The sequence below is a fragment of the Anolis sagrei genome, chromosome 5 (assembly GCF_037176765.1).
Source record: "Anolis sagrei isolate rAnoSag1 chromosome 5, rAnoSag1.mat, whole genome shotgun sequence".
NCBI lineage: Eukaryota > Metazoa > Chordata > Lepidosauria > Squamata > Dactyloidae > Anolis > Anolis sagrei.
In genome coordinates, this window is record NC_090025.1 from 165,044,088 (window position 1) to 165,063,868 (window position 19,781).

The 19,781-nt window shown below is 42.0% G+C and overlaps 1 protein-coding gene across 1 annotated transcript in view; it reads right to left on the bottom strand.

The window, feature by feature from the left end:
- Positions 1 to 17,820, bottom strand: part of GGA1 (golgi associated, gamma adaptin ear containing, ARF binding protein 1) — a 28,015-nt gene extending 10,195 nt beyond the window's left edge. The window contains exons 1-11 of the mRNA XM_060777009.2: positions 17,419 to 17,820; positions 11,966 to 12,050; positions 10,298 to 10,373; positions 8,820 to 8,918; positions 7,869 to 7,992; positions 5,930 to 6,030; positions 3,851 to 3,931; positions 3,210 to 3,347; positions 1,931 to 2,012; positions 1,261 to 1,368; positions 795 to 953 (exon numbers count right to left, since the gene is read on the bottom strand). Coding sequence (XP_060632992.2) covers positions 795 to 953; positions 1,261 to 1,368; positions 1,931 to 2,012; positions 3,210 to 3,347; positions 3,851 to 3,931; positions 5,930 to 6,030; positions 7,869 to 7,992; positions 8,820 to 8,918; positions 10,298 to 10,373; positions 11,966 to 12,050; positions 17,419 to 17,461 — 1,096 coding nt within the window. The 5' untranslated portion in view covers positions 17,462 to 17,820. The remainder of the gene's footprint in view (positions 1 to 794; positions 954 to 1,260; positions 1,369 to 1,930; positions 2,013 to 3,209; positions 3,348 to 3,850; positions 3,932 to 5,929; positions 6,031 to 7,868; positions 7,993 to 8,819; positions 8,919 to 10,297; positions 10,374 to 11,965; positions 12,051 to 17,418) is intronic.
- Between the last annotated feature and the right edge of the window lie 1,961 nt (positions 17,821 to 19,781).

Below are 19,781 nucleotides of genomic sequence, written 5' to 3' on the forward strand. Positions count from 1 at the left end.
CTGACTTTACGATTTAAGCTGGACTGGCTGAGTAAGCTACACCTGGCTGCCTTCTGGCTGCCATTACACAGCTGGAGAGCCAATGTGCAGAGAGATATTGTACATCTCTGTATTAGGCATTTAAAGGTATTTTAAACCTCTGTTATGCCAGTATAAGTCATCAAAAAGGTTCCTGTTCAAATCTAAGCATTACCAATTGACCAGAACATTTTCCCTACTTGAAAAACCACACCCTCAAAAGAGATATGGCTGAATTCCTGAGATGACCAGTAGATCAATATATTCAGGTTTATGACGACCCATAGGTGCTAATTTGTTTTATTTTATTTTGTGCACACTTTCCTTGTCACAAATACAAGGGGGATTATTTTGTCATTTTATGATGACCCACAGCTGTTAATTTGCTTTATTTTATTTTATGCACACTTTCTTTTCACAAATACAAGGGGGATTAATTTGTCACTGATGGTTCCAATATAGGAAATAATCTTAAAAAGGAACCAGCCAGTAAATTCAGAAACATATACAAAACTTGTAGTCCAAAACTGTCACTTAATAGTGAGGCATGGTTCAGAAAAAGGAAGTAGATAAGCAGAAAGGCCTGTCGTGTACCTGAGCATCACACATACTCCAGCAAGACATGTTTTTGAGATTACATGGACTTTGTTTGTCTGCAAAGCAGGAGAAACTAGCTACCTTCGTAGTAGTTTCCGTAACAGCAAACATATTTCTACTTGAGATGATACATTCCTTACTTTGCTTTCATATCAGCTGTCTTCCATTTTGTAACTCACCTAGAGACATAAGTTCATCATCCAGCAAAGAGACCGAGCTGCTTGACTCTGGCACAGAAGCTGCTGAGCCACCACTTGAGAAGGTTGGTATGGCTGGATAGGAAGGACTTGGGGTTGCCATCTCCAGCCCTGAAAGATCCAAAAGTGCTGAAGTGCTGCCTGTGGGAAGACACACAACCCATAGTCAAGTTGAACTGTGGGGCAGGAAACTATGACCCTCAGCAACCAGTCCATTAGGTTAGTCAGTAATGTGTTCCACCCTGTATCCCTTACTAGCGTGTGGCTAATTCAGCCTAAGGCCTTCTGGCTGCAAGGTAATATAAGGCCTAATGCTGATTTTTCTTTTAATTATGTGTACAGAACCTATTTTCATCCTATAGCATCTCACTGTCAGGGTCTGACTTGGAAAAGGATCAAGCACACCTTCCCTTTAGGAGAAACTATCCCCATTCCCTAATTTCCTTACCTCGGAGAGGAACAGTCTGAGTCTCACCATTGATCTCCTCACCCGTCACAACCTGCTTGTAGAGGTTGATCACTTGTGTTAAGTTGTCGTTGGCTTGCAAAATTTCCGCTGCAAGAGAGGTTAAGAACATGGCTTCACAGAGTATCCAAATGTCCCACATGAACATCACTCTGATACTTATTGTTATTGTTTATCACACAGATAAATATATTGAACTTATTTAATGCTTAGATCATGGGCCTTTAACATACAGAACAAACAAGTAAATAGATATAAACATGTTAGTAAACAATGTTTTGAATGCAATTGTTCATGAAACAAAGAATCTTTTGTCAAGGCCTATGCATCATGACTAGAAAGACTTTAAGGATCTAGACCAATGTAAGAGTGGTGAAACTGCCTAGAAAACTCTAGCAGCTATCCTGTTTCACCCATCCAAGCAGCCTGCTCTAAAAAGAGGTATGGATTTCAACATAAGAACACAGCAAGCATGCTGGATCAAGCCAAAGGCTACTTTGTTCATTATTCAACACTACAGAGTATAATTTGATGCTTTTATGAAGCTCGTGTATAGTACATGAGTACATTATGTTCCTCTGCAACTGGTATTCACCGGCCTTGTGCCTCTGGATCCTGGTGTCATCACCAGAAGGAAGCTGAGAGCATTTACCTAGTGCCTCATCGTTGTCCTCTGTGTCACTGGCAAGCCGGAAAAGCATGGGCCTCATGCGTTCACAGCGCTGGTACAGCTCCTGTAGCAGAGAGGCAATGGGATTCCATCATCATGACATGTGTGGCTAGGCATAAAAGTATCTGTTATCATTCAACACAGACAATAATGGGTTCATTTTGTCCTAATGATATATGTGATGTAAAGTAGTTAGGAATCATCAGCCTGTTTTGCGTCATTAAAAAGCAGAATAAGGAAAAGAAAGGGGAATCAGAATGGACAAGAACACAAAGTGCTTCTCAGTACTGAAAGCAAATTTCTTACTTTTTGGGACAATATAACAATATAATTTTTCAGAAGGAGCAAGTTGTGTCTTTCAGCTTTAGCTCCCCATTTGTGGAATGCAAATAATGACTGAATGGATTGTGCTTCTGGATTACACCACAAGTTTATTAAGCACTTGAATTTCCTGCACAAAACCTTCATATCTGGCTGGTTGTATGCAAGCTCTTCCCCTAAATTAAACCATGGGAAGTACATCTTATTGTTTCCAGTTGTTTGGCCTATTCTGAAGTTTTGCTTCCTGAAATCTTACACTTGTAGTGTTGTTTTTTAACTGAAGATATGTAGGCACAGAAAGATAACATTTAGCTCCATCTAGTGTAGGTAGAGAAATGCCAATTTCTGCTCCATGCAGTCATGCTGGCCACATAACCTTGGAGGTGTCTATGGACAACGCTGGCTCTTCGGCTTAGAAATGGAGATGAGCACCACACCCCAGAGTCAGAAATGACTGGACTTAATGTCAGGGGACAACCTTTACCTTTACCATTAATGCACAACAGGTTGGAAGCATAAGTAGTAAGTACTAAGGATAGCCCTGCCAGTCAATTCCGGCAAGAACATATTTGTACAACTCCTCAAAATGATCAAATTTATTATGAAATAATAAATTTGGCTGCCATTGGCTTAGGGAAAGAAGGCAACATACATCTAGGCATCTGAATACTATAGACAGAATAGAATCAGAGAGCAATGAAATCTCAGGATCACTTAGGAGGCTTTGTTAAGGGAGAAACTTTAGTTCCACACCAGAAGCTTTTGAATACTACCTTGTGAATGCACACTGCATGAAAGAGCAGATATGATAATCTAAGCAGAAGAACTTATATATGAGGGAAAGATACGCACATGCCTTCGCACATACATATTTGAAATTCTCCCACAAGAACTGCTACTACTATTTAACTCCCACAATTAACACAGCTCCTTCCCTCACTTTCATGAGGTCCTCACTGCTCTCCGTTGTCTCTCCTTTGCTGTAGTTAGTCACCATCTCTGTCAGAAGCTTGACATTGTTGTTGACTTCCTCAATGGTGTTTACTCTCTTGGAGATCTTCTCCATCCGCTTTTGATCCTGAAAGAACAGGAAGAAGGGGAACAGCTACTGCATTAGCTTCATGCTCTTTGTAGCAGCCAGAATGCTTGAATCTAAACAGCCAGGCTTTCTTGACTGTAACACCCCCCCCCCCCCCCCGTCGCACCAGCATGGCATAACTGAAAGCCAGAGCTATTCGCTTACAAGAACACACACTAATCCTGAAAGTGAATATCGACTGGTTTCAGTCATGTGCAACTACCACTTCCTAAATGACTGTGAGACTGGGGTATATCACAAAAATACATAAGAAAATGATAATATCTACTTTCACCTTGGCAGCAAGATTTTTTTTGAACTTATAATACTGCACCCTTCTCATTCTCATAATGGAAAAGAGTTCACTTGCAGCCCGTAAGAAATTCAAGCACATCATCATTTTTAATTCAGTCCAGATATCCCATTTTGCACAACAGAAAAGTAACATACAAATGATACAAACACTGATTAATCTGGGAAACCTCCTTGCAACAAAACCTCACCTCCTGCACCATTTCTTTGATGAGTTTGTTGGCAGCCCGGAGGTCCTCAGGATGGGAGCTTTTGAGAAGGCGAGCCAGCATCTGTAAAAGCACATAGCTCTAAGGAAAGAAGTCGCTTGAGAGGGATCCACTCACAGTGGAAGGCTTTGACTGCATGGAACAAGTACAAAACTGCAGCTGAAAACTTTTCTATTCCAACAAACTTTCAGCGAATAAATCTTATGCTGAAGAGACAAGAAAGTTCAACCTTCACTGGGCAGTGCTAAGTGCAATAAGATATGACAGGACAGTGAAATAATGTATACCATTGTAAATGTCTATTTATGTTTTACCTGATTTCTTACAAATACATATATACAAACATTTAGAGATTCAAAGGGATTGACATAGATCCTTCCTCCCATCCTGGAAGTATCTCTGCTAGTAAACTGCACTTCAGTTCTCCCAAACATGCCTTGTTGGGCAATATCAACTGAAATTTGTTCAGGTGTTAATATCTGACTTCATTTCAATTAAATTAGAAAAGCCACACTAGAATTCAAAACAATGAACATGAATTGAATGTATGTGTTCATGCATGTACAGGCAACCCACAAATTACAAATATCCAACTTACAAATGACTCATAGTTAAAAATGGGGGTGAGACAACAGGAAGTGAGATAAATCTACTTTTTGGAAGGGAAATTCACTTCTGGAACAGTTGGGAAAATGTGTCTCCAGTGAAGCTTTCTCATCAGTTCTTGTTTCCATAACAAGCCATTTTTTGTTCAAAATCCAATTATTACACAGACAGAAAGTGAGGTGAAAGATTCTGAACAGGGGCACAGACAGCAAAACAAATGCCATGGGGCTGTTAACCCTCCCCTATGCTATCTAAAGCTTTTTTTTTAAATTTTGTGTCAAAAGCATTGCATATTCTAAAGCTTATAGATATGTAGGCTGGAGTTATACTTTATAAAAATGTACCTGTACCAGCTCACATACAAATTCAGCTTAAGAACAAACCTACAGAACATCTTATTTGTAACTTCGGGACTGCCTGTAAATTGAATTTATACCCAGCCTTTTTCCAAGGATAGGATCCAAGGTAGCTTTATTGTTATATGATAATAGTAAATAAATTTCCTTCTACACATTCCAATTTAATTAACATTCAGGTAGACATGTGTAGCGATTAAGCCATTTATCTTAACTAGGAGACCATTTTGAAGTGGCTGTGGTTTGAACTACGTTATACTAATATATATATGTGTGTGTGTGTGTATATATATATATATTTGGTCGTGTCAGGAGCAAGTCGCTTCTGGTGTGAGAGAATTGGCCGTCTGCAAGGACGTTGCCCAGGGGATGCCTGGATGATTTGATGTTTTTATCATCCTTGTGGGAGGCTTCTCTCATGTCCCCGCATGAGGAGCTGGAGCTGATAGAGGGAGCTCATCCGCCTCTCCCCGGATTTGAACTTGCGACCTGTTGGTCTTCAGTCCTGCCGGCACAGGGGTTTAACCCACTGCGCCACCGAGGGCTCCATACTAATAATGAAACACCTCTTCATAGCTATCCAAAATTCTTCCACATTGATGTGCTTTATTCTCACTGAAGCCACCAGTAGAATATTAAACTAGAGAAGCCATTAGTCTAGCTATGTATGAGGGACAAAATAATCATTTTGCCAAACCTTCTCATAAGCTAGGATTTAACTCCCATTATCCCACTGTTGATACAACTTAGTCCTATCCAAACTACACTGAAAACAATTGTGCTCAAACAGTGCTCCCAGCATGCTCCTCCCCCCCCCCCCCAATGATGAGATGGATTAAGAAACCTCAATGTCATAAAGCTTTGATACATAAGCAAAGTTTGTTGCAGTTTTACCATCTGATTCAAAGCTACCTTTAAGTCTCTTAAGGAAAGTGTTCTCAGGTGGTTTGGCCTTCAATTCCCAGAAATCCCAGCCAGTTTACCAGCTGGTAGAATTTCTGGGCGTTGAAGACCAAAACATCAGGGGACCCACAGGTTGAGAACCACTGCCTTAGGGAGAGATAAAGCAGGGTATAAATAAATATAATAATAATAATACCTTGGACTTCTCTTCATCATCAAAAATTACATTCTTTGGCCTTGGAGGAGGCAATGGGAAAGGTGCATCATCTGGCAACTTTGGGTCAGATTTTACAATCCCTGCAAGGAAAAGCAAAGCTTTAGAACACTTTTCCTCCATGATCTGCAAAGCAAATCTCCAGCGGTAAGAAAATTCAGCTTTCTTTTTATAACTCACATTTTAGCATACACCCTTCTCTACGAAGCACAGCTTTTAATGTACCCTTCACAATTGCTTCCTGAAACTTGCTCCTATCTGCTCTCAAATGGCTTTGTTAATTTCAGTCCAAGGTCTAGAGCAAAGATGGAGAACATCTGGCTTCCAGATGTGGCCGACCGCTACATTCCTCAGCCAATGGCAATACTGGCTAGTTCTAACAAGGAATTACAGTCTGACAACATCTGGTATTTCCATTGCTCGCCGACTGTAAGGGGAGTTAGAAGTGGCAATCATCAAAAACTCATAACGTTCAAACAGATGAATGAAAGGGAAGTCTTTGTTTTCTAGACCAGGGCTTCTTAAACATTTCCACTTGCGACCCCTTTCCACCCTATAAATGCTTATGTGATCCCCGGTATAAAAGTATATTAAAACAGGTATAAAAATCAAACATTTACTAATAACAAATCAGCATTTTCAAGGCTTGCTAAACAGGATGATTTTCACTTTCATGAAGTACAGCTGAAGCATCTTCTGCAGAGTCCTCTGTAAAAACTGCATAAGAGATCCATGTAAATACCTAAAACAGCCACTAGCTGGCGTTCACAACTTTTTACTGCTGTCAATGTTTTCAGGACACCAATGTTGAGCTAAGAGGTTCCCACTTGGGGTTGGGACCTACTCTCTAAGAAGCAATGTTCTAGATTGTTGTTTTTTTTTGTATGCCCTCATGCACTATTTGTGTTGTTATTCTGCCCCCTTAATGAGAGGTTTGGGGGTGCAGGGCCTGATAGTTCTGTGGGTGTCCAGACAGAGGGGGCCTTAGAGCAAAATGGTTCTCCATCTGAAAGAACGGAGGGGTTTTTGGAGCAAGATGCTGTGGATGAATCTAAGTGTGAGATTTGAAAGCCAATAGGCATGGAGGAGAGGATAACATTAGCTCATCCAAGGAAGCAGCTGCCTTAGACAGAGATACCAGGCTGCTTCTGAGGGGGCAGAAATTCAAGTTCAAGAAAAGCCATGGGAAAGAGAGGCAGAAGCGGGCCTCTCAAGGTCAAAGGAAAGCATGTTTTACAGCCCTTAAATTAGGGAGAAAGCTGAAAGGATTTTAGATCAAGCAATGCCGCTACTGGATTGAGAAACCCCTGTCTTGTTCCTGGTTTATGCTTTAGCTCAAGGTCCAAGATTCTTGGTCAAGTTTTGCTTCTGGCTTTATGGATTTACCTATGGATTCATGTTCTTGTTTTGTTTCTTGTTTCCTGGATGAATATTCATGTTTTAGCACTTTTTTTTGGATTGACCTATTGCCTTTGGGACTTGCTTTCTTTATTAACACTTGGATTTTTACCCTATTATTTATAAAGGTGCCTTTGGCCCTATCTTATATGTGTTTTATCAATAAAATGCTTTTTACCACACCTGGTTTCTAGGTGAGTGCTGTGAGCAAGGTGAACTCCTGCTGACATGCAACAATTTGCACAATCTTCATAAGAATAAGTATAGACAAAATTCAAATTATCTGTCTTTTAAATGGCTAGTCAAGTTCTGAAGGAAAGTTAAGCACACAATGTAAGTAACAAGGACTGAACTCCACCTTCAAGACTTGCATAGCTAACTTGAGGTCTTGTATTACAATGGTGCTGTCCATTAAAAAAAGGCCAAATGTCAGCCCAACTTGGTAAGGAACATCCTTCAGCTTCAGCATACAGAGAGGCAGGAGCCAAGTCACTATTCCAAGGGTTAAGGAAGGATCTCTTACCTTGTTTTTTCAGCATTTGATAGGCCTCTGTAATCTTCACTTCATGGGGCAGCCCTAATGTCCAGCTATACATCAGCTCCAGGATTTTGGATTTTACTTTCTCTGGAGTCCTGGTTCCTAGGTACTGGTGGACAGAGAAACACACACCTGAATCAGACATGAATGGATTTGAAAGTGGAAAAGGACAGGCCAAGGGAGTAGGCTCTGGAGGAAACACAAAATGGAATTTCACATCCTTGATTGTGGGTGGAAGGCGAGGAAAATGACAGCTGTTCACATACAATCATGACACTATCAGAAGTGTGAAGCAAAGCTCCAATTCAATCCAACTCACTCTCCAGCCAAACATAGGTACTGTGACAGGAAATATTACAACCTTGCACACACAACTATGAATTAGGGCAAACATGAGAAAAACGTGTCCCATGGTCCCCATGCTCATTTCTGTGACTTCCTTTGGGGGAAAGCTTCTTTTAAGTGCTTCCCATCAAAATGGAAAATTTATAGGGCAAATTATCTCATACAGCAAGGTATGCAATTTAATTTGATGCTACCAAATACCCACCATTTTCTCCCATTTCATTTGCAAGTGCTATGATGGCTCCTGCAGGGTCACAGGAGAAAACAGTTGCAGACCCACAAGGCTTGCTTACTTCTGTCATCATAAAGCCAAGGAACATCTGCAAATTGCGTTCTACTGCTCTAAATGTATGTTCAACTCTATTTTTATGTGTTAAGTTTTAATTCACGCATTGTTATGGCTTTTATTGTTAGCTGCTTTGAGTCTCCACTGCAGAGAAAAAGTGAGGAATACTACTACTACTACTACTACTACTAACATTAATAATAATCTGCTGAAGCTATGCAGCAGAAACAACTCCCAGCTTAAATCACTAGCAAAGGCCATCCCACTGCCGCCTTTCACACTGCGACGTCAGCAATGGCACCCACCTTGGGTGATACCACCTTGATAAGTTCGTTAAGGAAGCGGAACTTGCCTACTTCGTCATGAAAGCGCTTGCCACAGTTTTTCATACAGGACTCCAGCACCTACACAGGGCAATAGAGCAGAGAAGTGTGTAAAGAATTCTAAGCATTCAAAGTCTGTATTATCGCTGTTTCAGAGTAAAACAGAAGATGAGGCAGCTTTTAAGAAGAGCATAGGCACAAAATCTTGCAATGCATAAATATCAGAAGACTTTGGGCATGTTTCTTCAGATAAGGAGAAATAATAAGAATAATATTAATAAAACTATTTGTATTCCACCCTATCTCCTCCAGGGGACTCAAGACAGATTCCAACATACAAAAAGGCACACATTCAACGCCTCAATAAAACGATGTTAACGAATAATCCAAAATAAACATATGAAAATGACATCAGAACCTAACATCAATAAATTAAACAAAATGTTTTCAAACAAATTTATATAATGACATAAAAAACTAAACAATAAAATATCTGCAACAATTTTCAGAAAAATCTCTGCTCCTTTGAAAAAAAGTACAAAAATAATCAAGGAGAAAATATTGGTCACCACTGTTCTCCAGCTTCACATTCTCATCACAAATTCCACCTTGCTTGCCCCAATAGTGAGCCATTTCTACTTCCGCTGCTGTTTTGTAATCAAACTAGTAAGTCTACCCACACAATTGCAATGAACACGATCCCACGCAAACTTATTTTCAGCTCTCCTATCGTGTCTTTCAAAAGTTATCCTTCCCATTTCCCAAGGCTGGAATTAATGAAAAGTAATTCCACTAGGACTCAGGGCAGGATTAGCTACCGTGGGCACACCTCCACACCAAGGTTTTGTCTCAGTTAGATGGCATCAGCTGGATAATACAAGGACTCAGTGCAATCTCCTATCCCAAAATCTACTTACTATCCACGGGGATTAATAATGTGTCCTGAATGCCAAAAGTGAGCCATAACATTCAATACAATTTCAGTCTTTTGTTTTTTGCTCCCACATTTCTGTTATGGGCCAATGGTCCTTAAATCACTCCTGAAAGCATTGCCAGTGAAAAGCATCATCAGGAAAAAAGTCAAAGAACAATAGAACTATGATGTCTTTTCTGAAATTCCAACCACCCCATAAAAAAGATACCAGCATCTTTTCTCTGAGGTTGAAGTCAATTGTGGTCAGAAAGCTTTCAGTCTGGGAAGAAAATGCTATTAATCTGATTTCAACACATTCTAGCCCATTTCAAGATTAGGTCCAGTGGAGATTGTATCCGCAGTAGTGCAATGGGTTAAACCCTTGTGCTGGCTGAACTGCTGACCTCAAGGTCAGTGGTTCAAATCCAAAGTTGCTTTTGACACACACACACACACACACACACAAAACCAAGTGAAGAGTTAAAATGTTTCAGATTTTAGTTTAGACTTCAGTTAAACTGGGAGAAGGCAATTTATGACTTCTTACCGTGAGGGCCTGAATGGCTTCCCATTCTTGCGGAGATTGGATTTTGTGGGCAAGGAGCCGGGTTGCAAGTGGTGGACTGTATGGGAAGACACAGGAATAGTTATTGAATGATTCATATTTTACTAGTAACATACTTTTTACTATATGTGGGGGCAAATGGACTGCTTATATCTTGCTTTCCCTTTTGCATTTCATGAATCATTTATAAATCATCTGCCACAACAGAGCCTGACTGACATTTCTCTGTAACAAATGTGGAGATGGCTTAGAACATGACTGGAAAACACACAGCTTCCCAGATGTTACTGCATTAAATATCTCAATATTGACTTCAATGGCTGGTCTACTTGGAGTTGTAGCCTAGTATACTTGGAAACTTCTAAGGCTTCCATCTTTAGTCTAGAACAGGGGTCCTCAAACTTTTTAAACAGAGGGCCAGGTCACAGTCCCTCAAACTGTTGGGAGGGCCGGATTATAATTTGGAAAAAAACATGAATTCGTATGCACACTGCACATATCATTTTTGTAGTACAAAAAATACTTAAAAACAATACAATAATTATAATGAAGGACAATTTTAACAAATATAAACTTATTCGTAATTCAGTCAGAAGTGTGGGCCTGCTTTTGGCCGATGAGATGGGATTGTTGTTGTTGTTGTTGTGTGCTTTCAAGTCATTTCAAACTTAGGTTGACCCTGAGCGAGGGCCGGGTAAATGACCTTGGAGGGCTGTATCCGGCCCCGGGGCCTTAGTTTAAGAATCCCTGGTCTACAATAAGGGTAGCAATTGTGGGATGCTAAGGAATTGCATTAGCCCCCAGAAAAACATTGTGGAGTGACTTACCCTTCACTACCCCCCATTGAACACTTTCAGGTTGGGGGTCATTTCTAAGATGCTTTACCACCCAGGACACTTGAAACCCAGGAGATACCTTTTCTTTAAAAGCGAGCATTGAGAGATCACTTTTATTTCAAAAAATCTCCTCTGGGCCTTAAAATGGCTCATGAAGAGTCAAATACATGGCTAAAATCCCCCCCCCCCCCCCCCCAATCCAATAGGAGGGCATTTAGGGCAATCCTCTCCTCCTTCTTTGAAGAAAAAGTCCTCTGGGAGGCCACATATAGGCAACAGGCTCCACTTTGCCACCTCAGTCTAGAAGCTTAGGAAAAAAGTCAACTGCTGCCTCCACCTGCTCTTTCTGCTTCAGCTGAGCCCTAGTAGCAGTGACACTGGACATCTAGAGGTTAGGCAATGGCACTGCATAAAACAACTTAAGCTGCCTGCTTATATGGAATGGCATTTCTGCTGACAGACAGCTAGAACATTTGACACACTTTTGAAAGCAATTATCATACAAACCATGTTATTAAGGGGCAGGACCATAATTCTCTGAAACTATGCATGGAGACATTCTCTCCTGCCCACTACAGTCATTCAAAGCACCAAACCATTACTACAAAAGATAGGAAACCCTTCTGAGCAAGCTTTTGACATGACTGCAAAGTCCTTGTATAAAAATCCTTATTTTGGCCCCATAACCTGCCCTCAAGTTATAAATGAGGTTGACTTATACATGAGTATATACAGTACTTCTTGAGCATTAGTCACAGATAAAGTTAATAAAGAGGAGTTTTTTAAGGTGATGAAAGGGGTCTGGGATACCGACCCTTCTAATTCCTTATTCAGCTGATCACAAAAAGCATTGATGCTGTCCCATTCCAGGTCCTTGTTTAGAGGATTTGTAGCTCTATCTGAATGGAGAGGGAGAAAAAAGAAAATGTTCCATGATGAAAGAAGATTTTACTTGCACACAGAATTAAAAAACAACAGATATTACATCTCTACCGGCCCTTTGTCAACTATACCCAACAGAAAAGGAAGTAAAAAAGCGGCTTATTTTTGCAAGGATGCTAACACACATACTGGGCGGGAGAAAACACGGTTTAGTGGAAAGCACGTGTTTTGCATAAAGAATGGTTTCAGATTCAGTTCTCAAAAACTAATTGCATCCCCGCATATAAACCAACACCCTTCTGGGCAGCTAAACCAGAAAATCCCAATTGGATGGTCCCCCACGAGGGTCTGCCTCCAGGGGCAAACCAAGAACGGGCAACTTGGAAGTCCCGGAACAGACTCAGAAGTTGAGTGGGCAGATCAAAAGACAACCTGGCAAAATGGCACTACCTAAAAGAATCCTCCAACTTGTGCGACTGTGGAGCAGAACAAACAATTCCACACCTGTATGCTTGTCCACAATGCCCTGCCTCATGTACAGAGGAAGAATTGTTTAAAGCCACAGACAATGTGGCTGCTGTTGCCCAGTTTTGTCAAAATATTATTTAGCAGCTTGTGGTCCTATTTTTATCAGTTTTATACTTACTTATGCTATGCTTTTGAGACATGAAATAAATAAATAAATCAACTATTAAATAAACCAACCAACTTTGGACACTGCAGTCATTGGAGGGGAACCTACCCTCAGTCCCACCCCCACCTCAAGTGCGAGGAGGAAGATGATAAGTTCTTTATTGCTTTTATCTTGACTGACAATGCTAACAGTGATGACATTTCTTTAACTTACTGGAAAGCCACGGTTTTATATTTGTATATTTCAATTTTTTATACAGATTTTATCAGTCTGTGGTATTTGTTATTTATGGGGTCAATCAACTGCACGTTTTTAGCCTTTGTTGTTTTATTACTTTATTTGTAACTGTTCACTTTAACTGCTTGTTTTCTTCTGTTTTATTCCTGTTTTTGCCTTTGGAAGCCACCCGGAGTTCCACCAGGGAGAGAGGATGGGCTAAAAAGAAAGTTTATTAATATTATTTTATTTTATTTATTTAGAACATTTGTATCCCGTCCCATTCTTGACCTCTGAAGAGGGACTCAGGGCAGCTTCCAACAATATAAAAACACCAATAAAATACACAATTATATACACAATGATAATAAATATACATTTAAACACAGTTTACCAGGTTTAAAGCATCCTCCAAATCAGTCCAAAAAATGTGGTCAATAAAATCTCATCCACGCCAATAAAAACTGTCTATTCTGCAAACGCTTGCTCCCACAGCCAAGTCTGAAGTGTCTTGCGAAAAGTCAGGAGGGAGGGGACAGATCTAACCTCTTTAGGGAGGGAGTTCCACTGCTGAGGGGCCACCATGGAGAAGGCCCTGTCTCTCGTCCCCACCAAACGCGACTGCAATGGTGGACCGAGAGCAGAGCCTCCCCAGACGATCTTAAAGTCCTTGATGGTTCATAGAGAGAGACACGTTTGGACAGGTAAAGTGGGCCAGAGCTGTTTAGGGCTGTATAGGTCAAAACCAGCACTTTGAATTGTGCTTGGAAGCTAATAGGCAGCCAGTGGAGCTGGTGTAACAAGCTGTTGTAAAAGAAGGCACAATAGCAGAGCCCCCTGATGGTGCAATGGGTTAAATCACTGAGCTGCTAAACTTGCTAACTGAAAGGTTGGCGGTTCGAATCTGGGGAGTGGGGTGAGCTCCCACTGTTAGCCCTAGCTTCTGCAAACCTAGCAGTTTGAAAATAAGCAAATGTGAGAAGATCAATAAGTAACACTTCTGCGGGAAGGTAACGGTACCCCACGCACTCATGTTGGCCACATGACCTTGGAGGTGTCTACAGACAACGCTGGTTCTTCGGCTCAGAAATGGAGATGAGCACCACCACCCCAGAGCCGGATACGACTAGACTTAATGTCAGACGAAACCTTTACCATATGAAGACACCGCAGAAAGAGGTCCACTTGAGACCCACACGCATTATGGATAACCAGTAGAAATAACATTTCACAAACTGCAGCAAAAGGTTTTCGTTAATATAAGACAGCTTCATATGAACTTAAATGAGACAACAAATGGCCACGGAGACAGGAAAAAACTCTTATATTACACTAACTGTACCCACCACGTGTTGCTGTGGCCAAACCTTCCCTTCCTCTTTCTCTCCTTCCTTCCTTCCCTTTTTTCTTTCATTCTCTCCTTCCTTCTCTTCCTCCTCCCTTCCTTCCCTTTTCTTTCCCTTCTTCTTTCTCCCCTTTCTTCCTTCTCTACCAATTCTTGGACTGCAACTCCCAGCAGTCCTCTTGATGTATCTATCTACCTATCTTGGACATCCATGCCCAAGACGTAAACGGCCACAAAGCCTTGCATGGAAGGAGAGGACGGTCTCCTTCATTTCTATGATGTAGTGCTGTTGCTGCCCAACCTTCTCTATCTAATCTATTTATCTATCTGGAGGATAGTTGGGAGTTGCAGTCCAGGAATAGGGAGTTGCAGTCCAGGAATAGGAAATTGGAAATATGCAGGGATTGGGATGCTCTCAAAGAAATCCAAGGAGAAGAAAGCTTGCATTTTGGAAGCAGTGCGTTTGGATCATCCTCCTCTCCTAAAGGGCCTAGTCTAGGGGATGCTGGGAGCTGTAGTCTGGAAGAGAGTGTGGATATGCTATTGTGTGTTTTGTTTGTCATGGGGAGTCTTTTTTGTGCATGTGCTGCAGTGTCTTTTTGCTTTTTCAGTCCCTTCTGCTGTGTTCTCAGTATTTTTATGAGTGATAGTCACTCGTTGGCCTGATAGGTGTGTTGTGCCCAAATTTGGTGTCAAATTGTCCAGTGGTTTTTGAGTTATGTTAATCTCACAAACGAACATTACATTTTCATTTATATACTAGTTGTACCTGCCACACATTGCTGTGGCCCACCTTCTTTCTCCTTCCTTCCCTTTTTTTCTTTCCTTCTCTCCTTCCTTACATCTCTTCCCTTCCTTCCCCCCTTTTCTTTCCCTTCCTCTTTCTCCCCTATTCTTGGACTGCAACTCCCAGTAGTCCTTATGATCGATCTACCTACCTACCTATCTCTATCTAATCTATCTATCTGGAGGCTTTCTGGGAGCTGCAGTCCAGGAACAGGAAATTGGAAATATGCTGGGATTAGGATGCTCTCAAAGAAATCCAAGGAGAAGAAAGCTTGCATTTTGGAAGCAGTGCATTTGGGTCATCCTCCTCTCCTAAACGGCCTGGTCTAGGGGATGCTGGGAGCTGTAGTCCAGAAGAGAGTGTGGATATGCTTTGGATTGTTTTGTTTAACAGGGGGAGTTGGTTTTCTGCATGTGCTGCAGTGTCTTTTTGCTTTTTAGGCTTTTTAAGTCCCTTCTGCTGTGTCCTCAGTGTTGTTATGAGAGATAGTCACTCATTGGCCTGATAAGTGTCTTGTGTCCAAATTTGGTGTCAATTTGTCCAGTGGTTTTTGAGTTATGTTAATCTCACAAACAAACATTACATTTTTATTTATATAGACTAACCGTCCCCTGCCACGCGTTGCTGTGGCCCACACGGGGGTTCTGTGTGGGAGGTGTGGCCCAATTCCATCGTTGGTGGGGTTCAGAATGCTCTGTGATTGTAGGTGAACTACAAATCCCAGCAACTACAACTCCCAAATGTCAAGATTCTATTTTCCCCAAACTCCACCAGTGTTCACATTTGGGCATATGGAGTATTTGTGTAGTTTGGTCCAGATCCATCATTGTTTGAGTCCACAGTGCTCTCTGGATGTAGGTGAACTACAACTCCAAAACCAAAGGACACTGCCCACCAAACCCTTTCAGTATTAATGTATTGTCGAAGGCTTTCATGGCTGGGATCACTGGGTTGTTGTAGGTTTTTCCGGGCTATATGGCCATGTTCCTTTCAGTATTTTCTGTTAGTTATGGGAGAACTGTGTGCCAAATTTGGTTCAATGCCATTGTTGGTGGGGTTCAGAATGCTCTTTGGTTGCAGGTGAACTATACATCCCAGCAACTTTAACTTCCAAATGACAAAATCATATTTTTTTTGAGTGAAGGACATACATTGGGTTGTTAGGTGTCTTGTGTCCAAATTTGGTGTTAATTTGTCCAGTGGATTTTGAGTTATGTTAATCTCACAAACAAACATTACATTTTTATTTATATAGATAGATAAGACAGCTTCATATGGACTTGAATGAGACAACAAATGGCCATGGAGACAGGAAAAAACTGTCTTATATTACAATAGCTGTACCCACCACGTGTTGCTGTGGCCAACCTCCCCTTCCTCTTTCTCTCCTTCCTTCCTTCCATTTTTTCTTTCATGCTCTCCTTCCTTCTCTTCCTCCTCCCTTCCTTCCCTTTTCTTTCCCTTCTTCATACTCCCCTTTCTTCCTTCTCTACCATGTCTTGGACTGCAACTCCCAGCAGTCCTCCTGATGTATCTACTTACCTACCATATCTTATCTAATCTAATTATCTATCTGGGGGATTGCTTGGAGTTGCAGTCCAGGAATAGGAAATATACAGGGATTGGGATGCTCTCAAAGAAATCCAAGGAGAAGAAAGCTTGCATTTTCGAAGCAGTGCATTTGGGTCATCCTCCTCTCCTAAAGGGCCTGGTCTAGGGTGTGGATATGCTTTGGATTGTTTTGTTTAACAGGGGGAGTTGGTTTTCTGCATGTGCTGCAGTGTCTTTTTGCTTTTTAGGCTTTTTAAGTCTCTTCCGCTGTGTTTTCCAGTGTTTTTATGTGCGATGATTGTTGTTTTTGTGCATGTGCTGCAGTGTTTTTTTGCTTTTTAGGCTTTTTAAGTCCCTTCTGCAATGTTCTCAATGTTTTTATGAATGATAGTCACTTGTTGGCCTGATAAGTGTGTTGTGCCCAAATTTGGTGTCAATTTGTCCAGTGGTTTTTGAGTTATGTTAATCTCACAAACAAACATTACATTTTTATTTATTTATATAGATAAGACAGCTTTATATGGACTTGAATGAGACGGCGAATGGCCACGGAGACAGAAGAAAACTGTTTTATATTACATTAAAAACTGGAAAAGGGGATACTCGGGCATGGGAAAACTTCAGCCCTCCAGGTGTTTTGGACTTCAACTCCCACAATTCCTGACAGCCTACCGGCTGTTAGGAATTGTGGGAGTTGAAGTCCAAAACACCTGCTCTAGTTGGAGGAAGCGCTTGCAAAGACAGATGGCGATGGAAACTGCAGGCTTGCGGCCTGGGCGAAGAAGGGCAGCTCTGCCCAGATCCTCCCTCCAGGCCCTGAATCCACGGGGACCCGCCTCCCTTCCCACTCACTGATCTTCGACTCCAAGGTCTCCGTCTCCATTCGGGGCTCCATCGGCTCGGCTGCCTCTTGGGCCCCCGCCCGGCACTCTCCGATTAAGCGCCCAGCTCCTCGACCCGGCGGCGGAAAGCCATGGAAGAGACACCCCAACAACCGCCCAAGCAGGCCGCCCTGGAAACCACAGAGAGGCGGAAGTTGCGGCTAGAAGGTCACCTTCCGCTTCCTCTTCCGGATCATAGAGTTGGCTGCAAGGGCAGGATTTGAATAAACAAGGCATTCATGCCCAAGCCTTGCACGGAGGGCGAGGACGGTCTCCTTCATTCCTTCATTTAGGCCTTCGGGTTCCTTTTTGGACTCCAACTCCCAGAAGCCTCAGCTGTATTGACCAGCGATGAGGGATTCTGGGAAATGAAGTTCAAAGAGGGAAAACCCGACACTTTGATGGGCTGCTGCTTACGTCAGAACCGTTGGCGACTTTTGATTGGAGCAGAAAAGCACAGGCGGCGACTTCCGCGTTGAGTGCCGCGTCTTTGTTTGAAAACTCGAGAAGGGCGGGCGGTTGCCATTGGCGACGAGAAATAGAGGGAGGGGGCCTGGCGCAATGCATTCTGGGAGCCGCGGCCTCATTGGCTCCTGAGGAGTATTTAAAGGCAGTGGCCCATCCTTGTCAAGCATGGCCTACTTGCTCTGTTACGCTCAAGGAATGTCACTCCTATTAGGGACCAATTCAGTGCTGTAGCTCTTTCTAGTGTAGGTTCTTGTGGGTTTTTTCGGGCTATAGGGCCATGTTCTAGAGGCATTTCTCCTGACGTTTCGCCTGCATCAATGGCAAGCATCCTCAGAGGTCTGTTGGAATTAGGACAATGGGTTTATATATCTGTGAAATGACTGGGGTGGGGCAAGGAGCTCTTCCCTGCTGGAGCTAGGTGTGAATGTTTCAACTGACCACCTTTATTATCATTTGAAGGCCTGCCTGAGCCTGGGAAAATCTTTTGTTGAGAGGTGTTAAGATGTGCCTGGTTGTTTCCTCTCTGCTGTTTTGCTGTTGTAATTTTAGAGTTTTTTTAATACTGGTAGCCAGATTTTGTTCATTTTCATGGTCTCTTCCTTTCTGTTGAAATTGTCCATATGCTTGTGGATTTCAATGGCTTCTCTGTGTAGTCTGACATGGTGGTTGTTGTGGTCCAGCATTTCTGTGTTCTCAAATAATATGCTGTGTCCAGGCTGGTTCATCAGGTGCTCTGCTATGGCTGACTTCTCTGGTTGAAGTAGTCTGCAGTGCCTTCCATGTTCCTTGATGCGTGTCTGGGTGCTGCGTTTGGTGGTCCCTATGTAGACTTGTCCACAGCTGCATGGTATACAATGGTAGACTCCTGCAGAGGTGAGAGGATCCCTCTTGTCCTTTGCTGAACGTAGCATTTGTTGGATTTTCTTGGTGGGTTTGTAGATTGTTTGTATGTTGTGTTTCCTCATCAGCTTCCCTATGCGGTCAGTGGTTCCCTTGATGTATGGCAGGAACACTTTTCCTCTGGGTGGATCTTCATCTTGACTCTTGTGGCTTGTTCTTGGTCTTGCAGCTCTTCTGATGTCTGAGGTGGAATATCCTTTGGCCTGGAGAGCCCAGTTGAGGTGGTTCAGTTCATCTTGGAGTGTTGCTTCCATAACAGGAGGAGGTGGGGTTCGCAGATTCTTTTTGCACGGTCTGCCAAGGCTTTAATGGTGCTTCTTTTTTGACTTGGGTGATGGTTGGTGTTTTTATGTAGATATCTATCTGTGTGTGTGGGTTTTCTGTAGACTGTGTGACCCAATTGTTGATCTGGTTTGCGGATGACTAGGACATCTAGAAAAGGCAGTCTTCCTTCATTTTCTTTTTCCATTGTGAATTGGATTTTTGGGTGGATGCTGTTAAGATGGTCTTTCTAGTGTAATTTGGGCTGCTGGAACAAAATCACCCCATAAAACTCAAGATTTAGAACAGTGTTTCTCAACCTTCCTAATGCCGCAATCTACTATATAAATAAAAATGTAATGTTCGTTTGTGGGATTAACAGAACTCAAAAACCAGTGGGCCAATTGACACCAAATTTGGACAGCATACACCTAACAACCCAATGTATGCCCTTCACTCAAAAAATATTGATTTTGCCATTTGGGAGTTGTAGTTGCTGGGATTTATAGTTCACCTACAATCAAAGTGCCTTTTGAACACCAATTATGGCATTGAACCAATCTTGGGGCATAGAACTCCCATGACCAACAGAAAATACTACAAGGGTTTGGTGGGCATTGACTTTGAGTTTGGGAGTTGTAGTTCACCTACATACAGAGAGTGCTTTGGACTCAAACAATGATGTATCTGGACCAAACTTGGCAC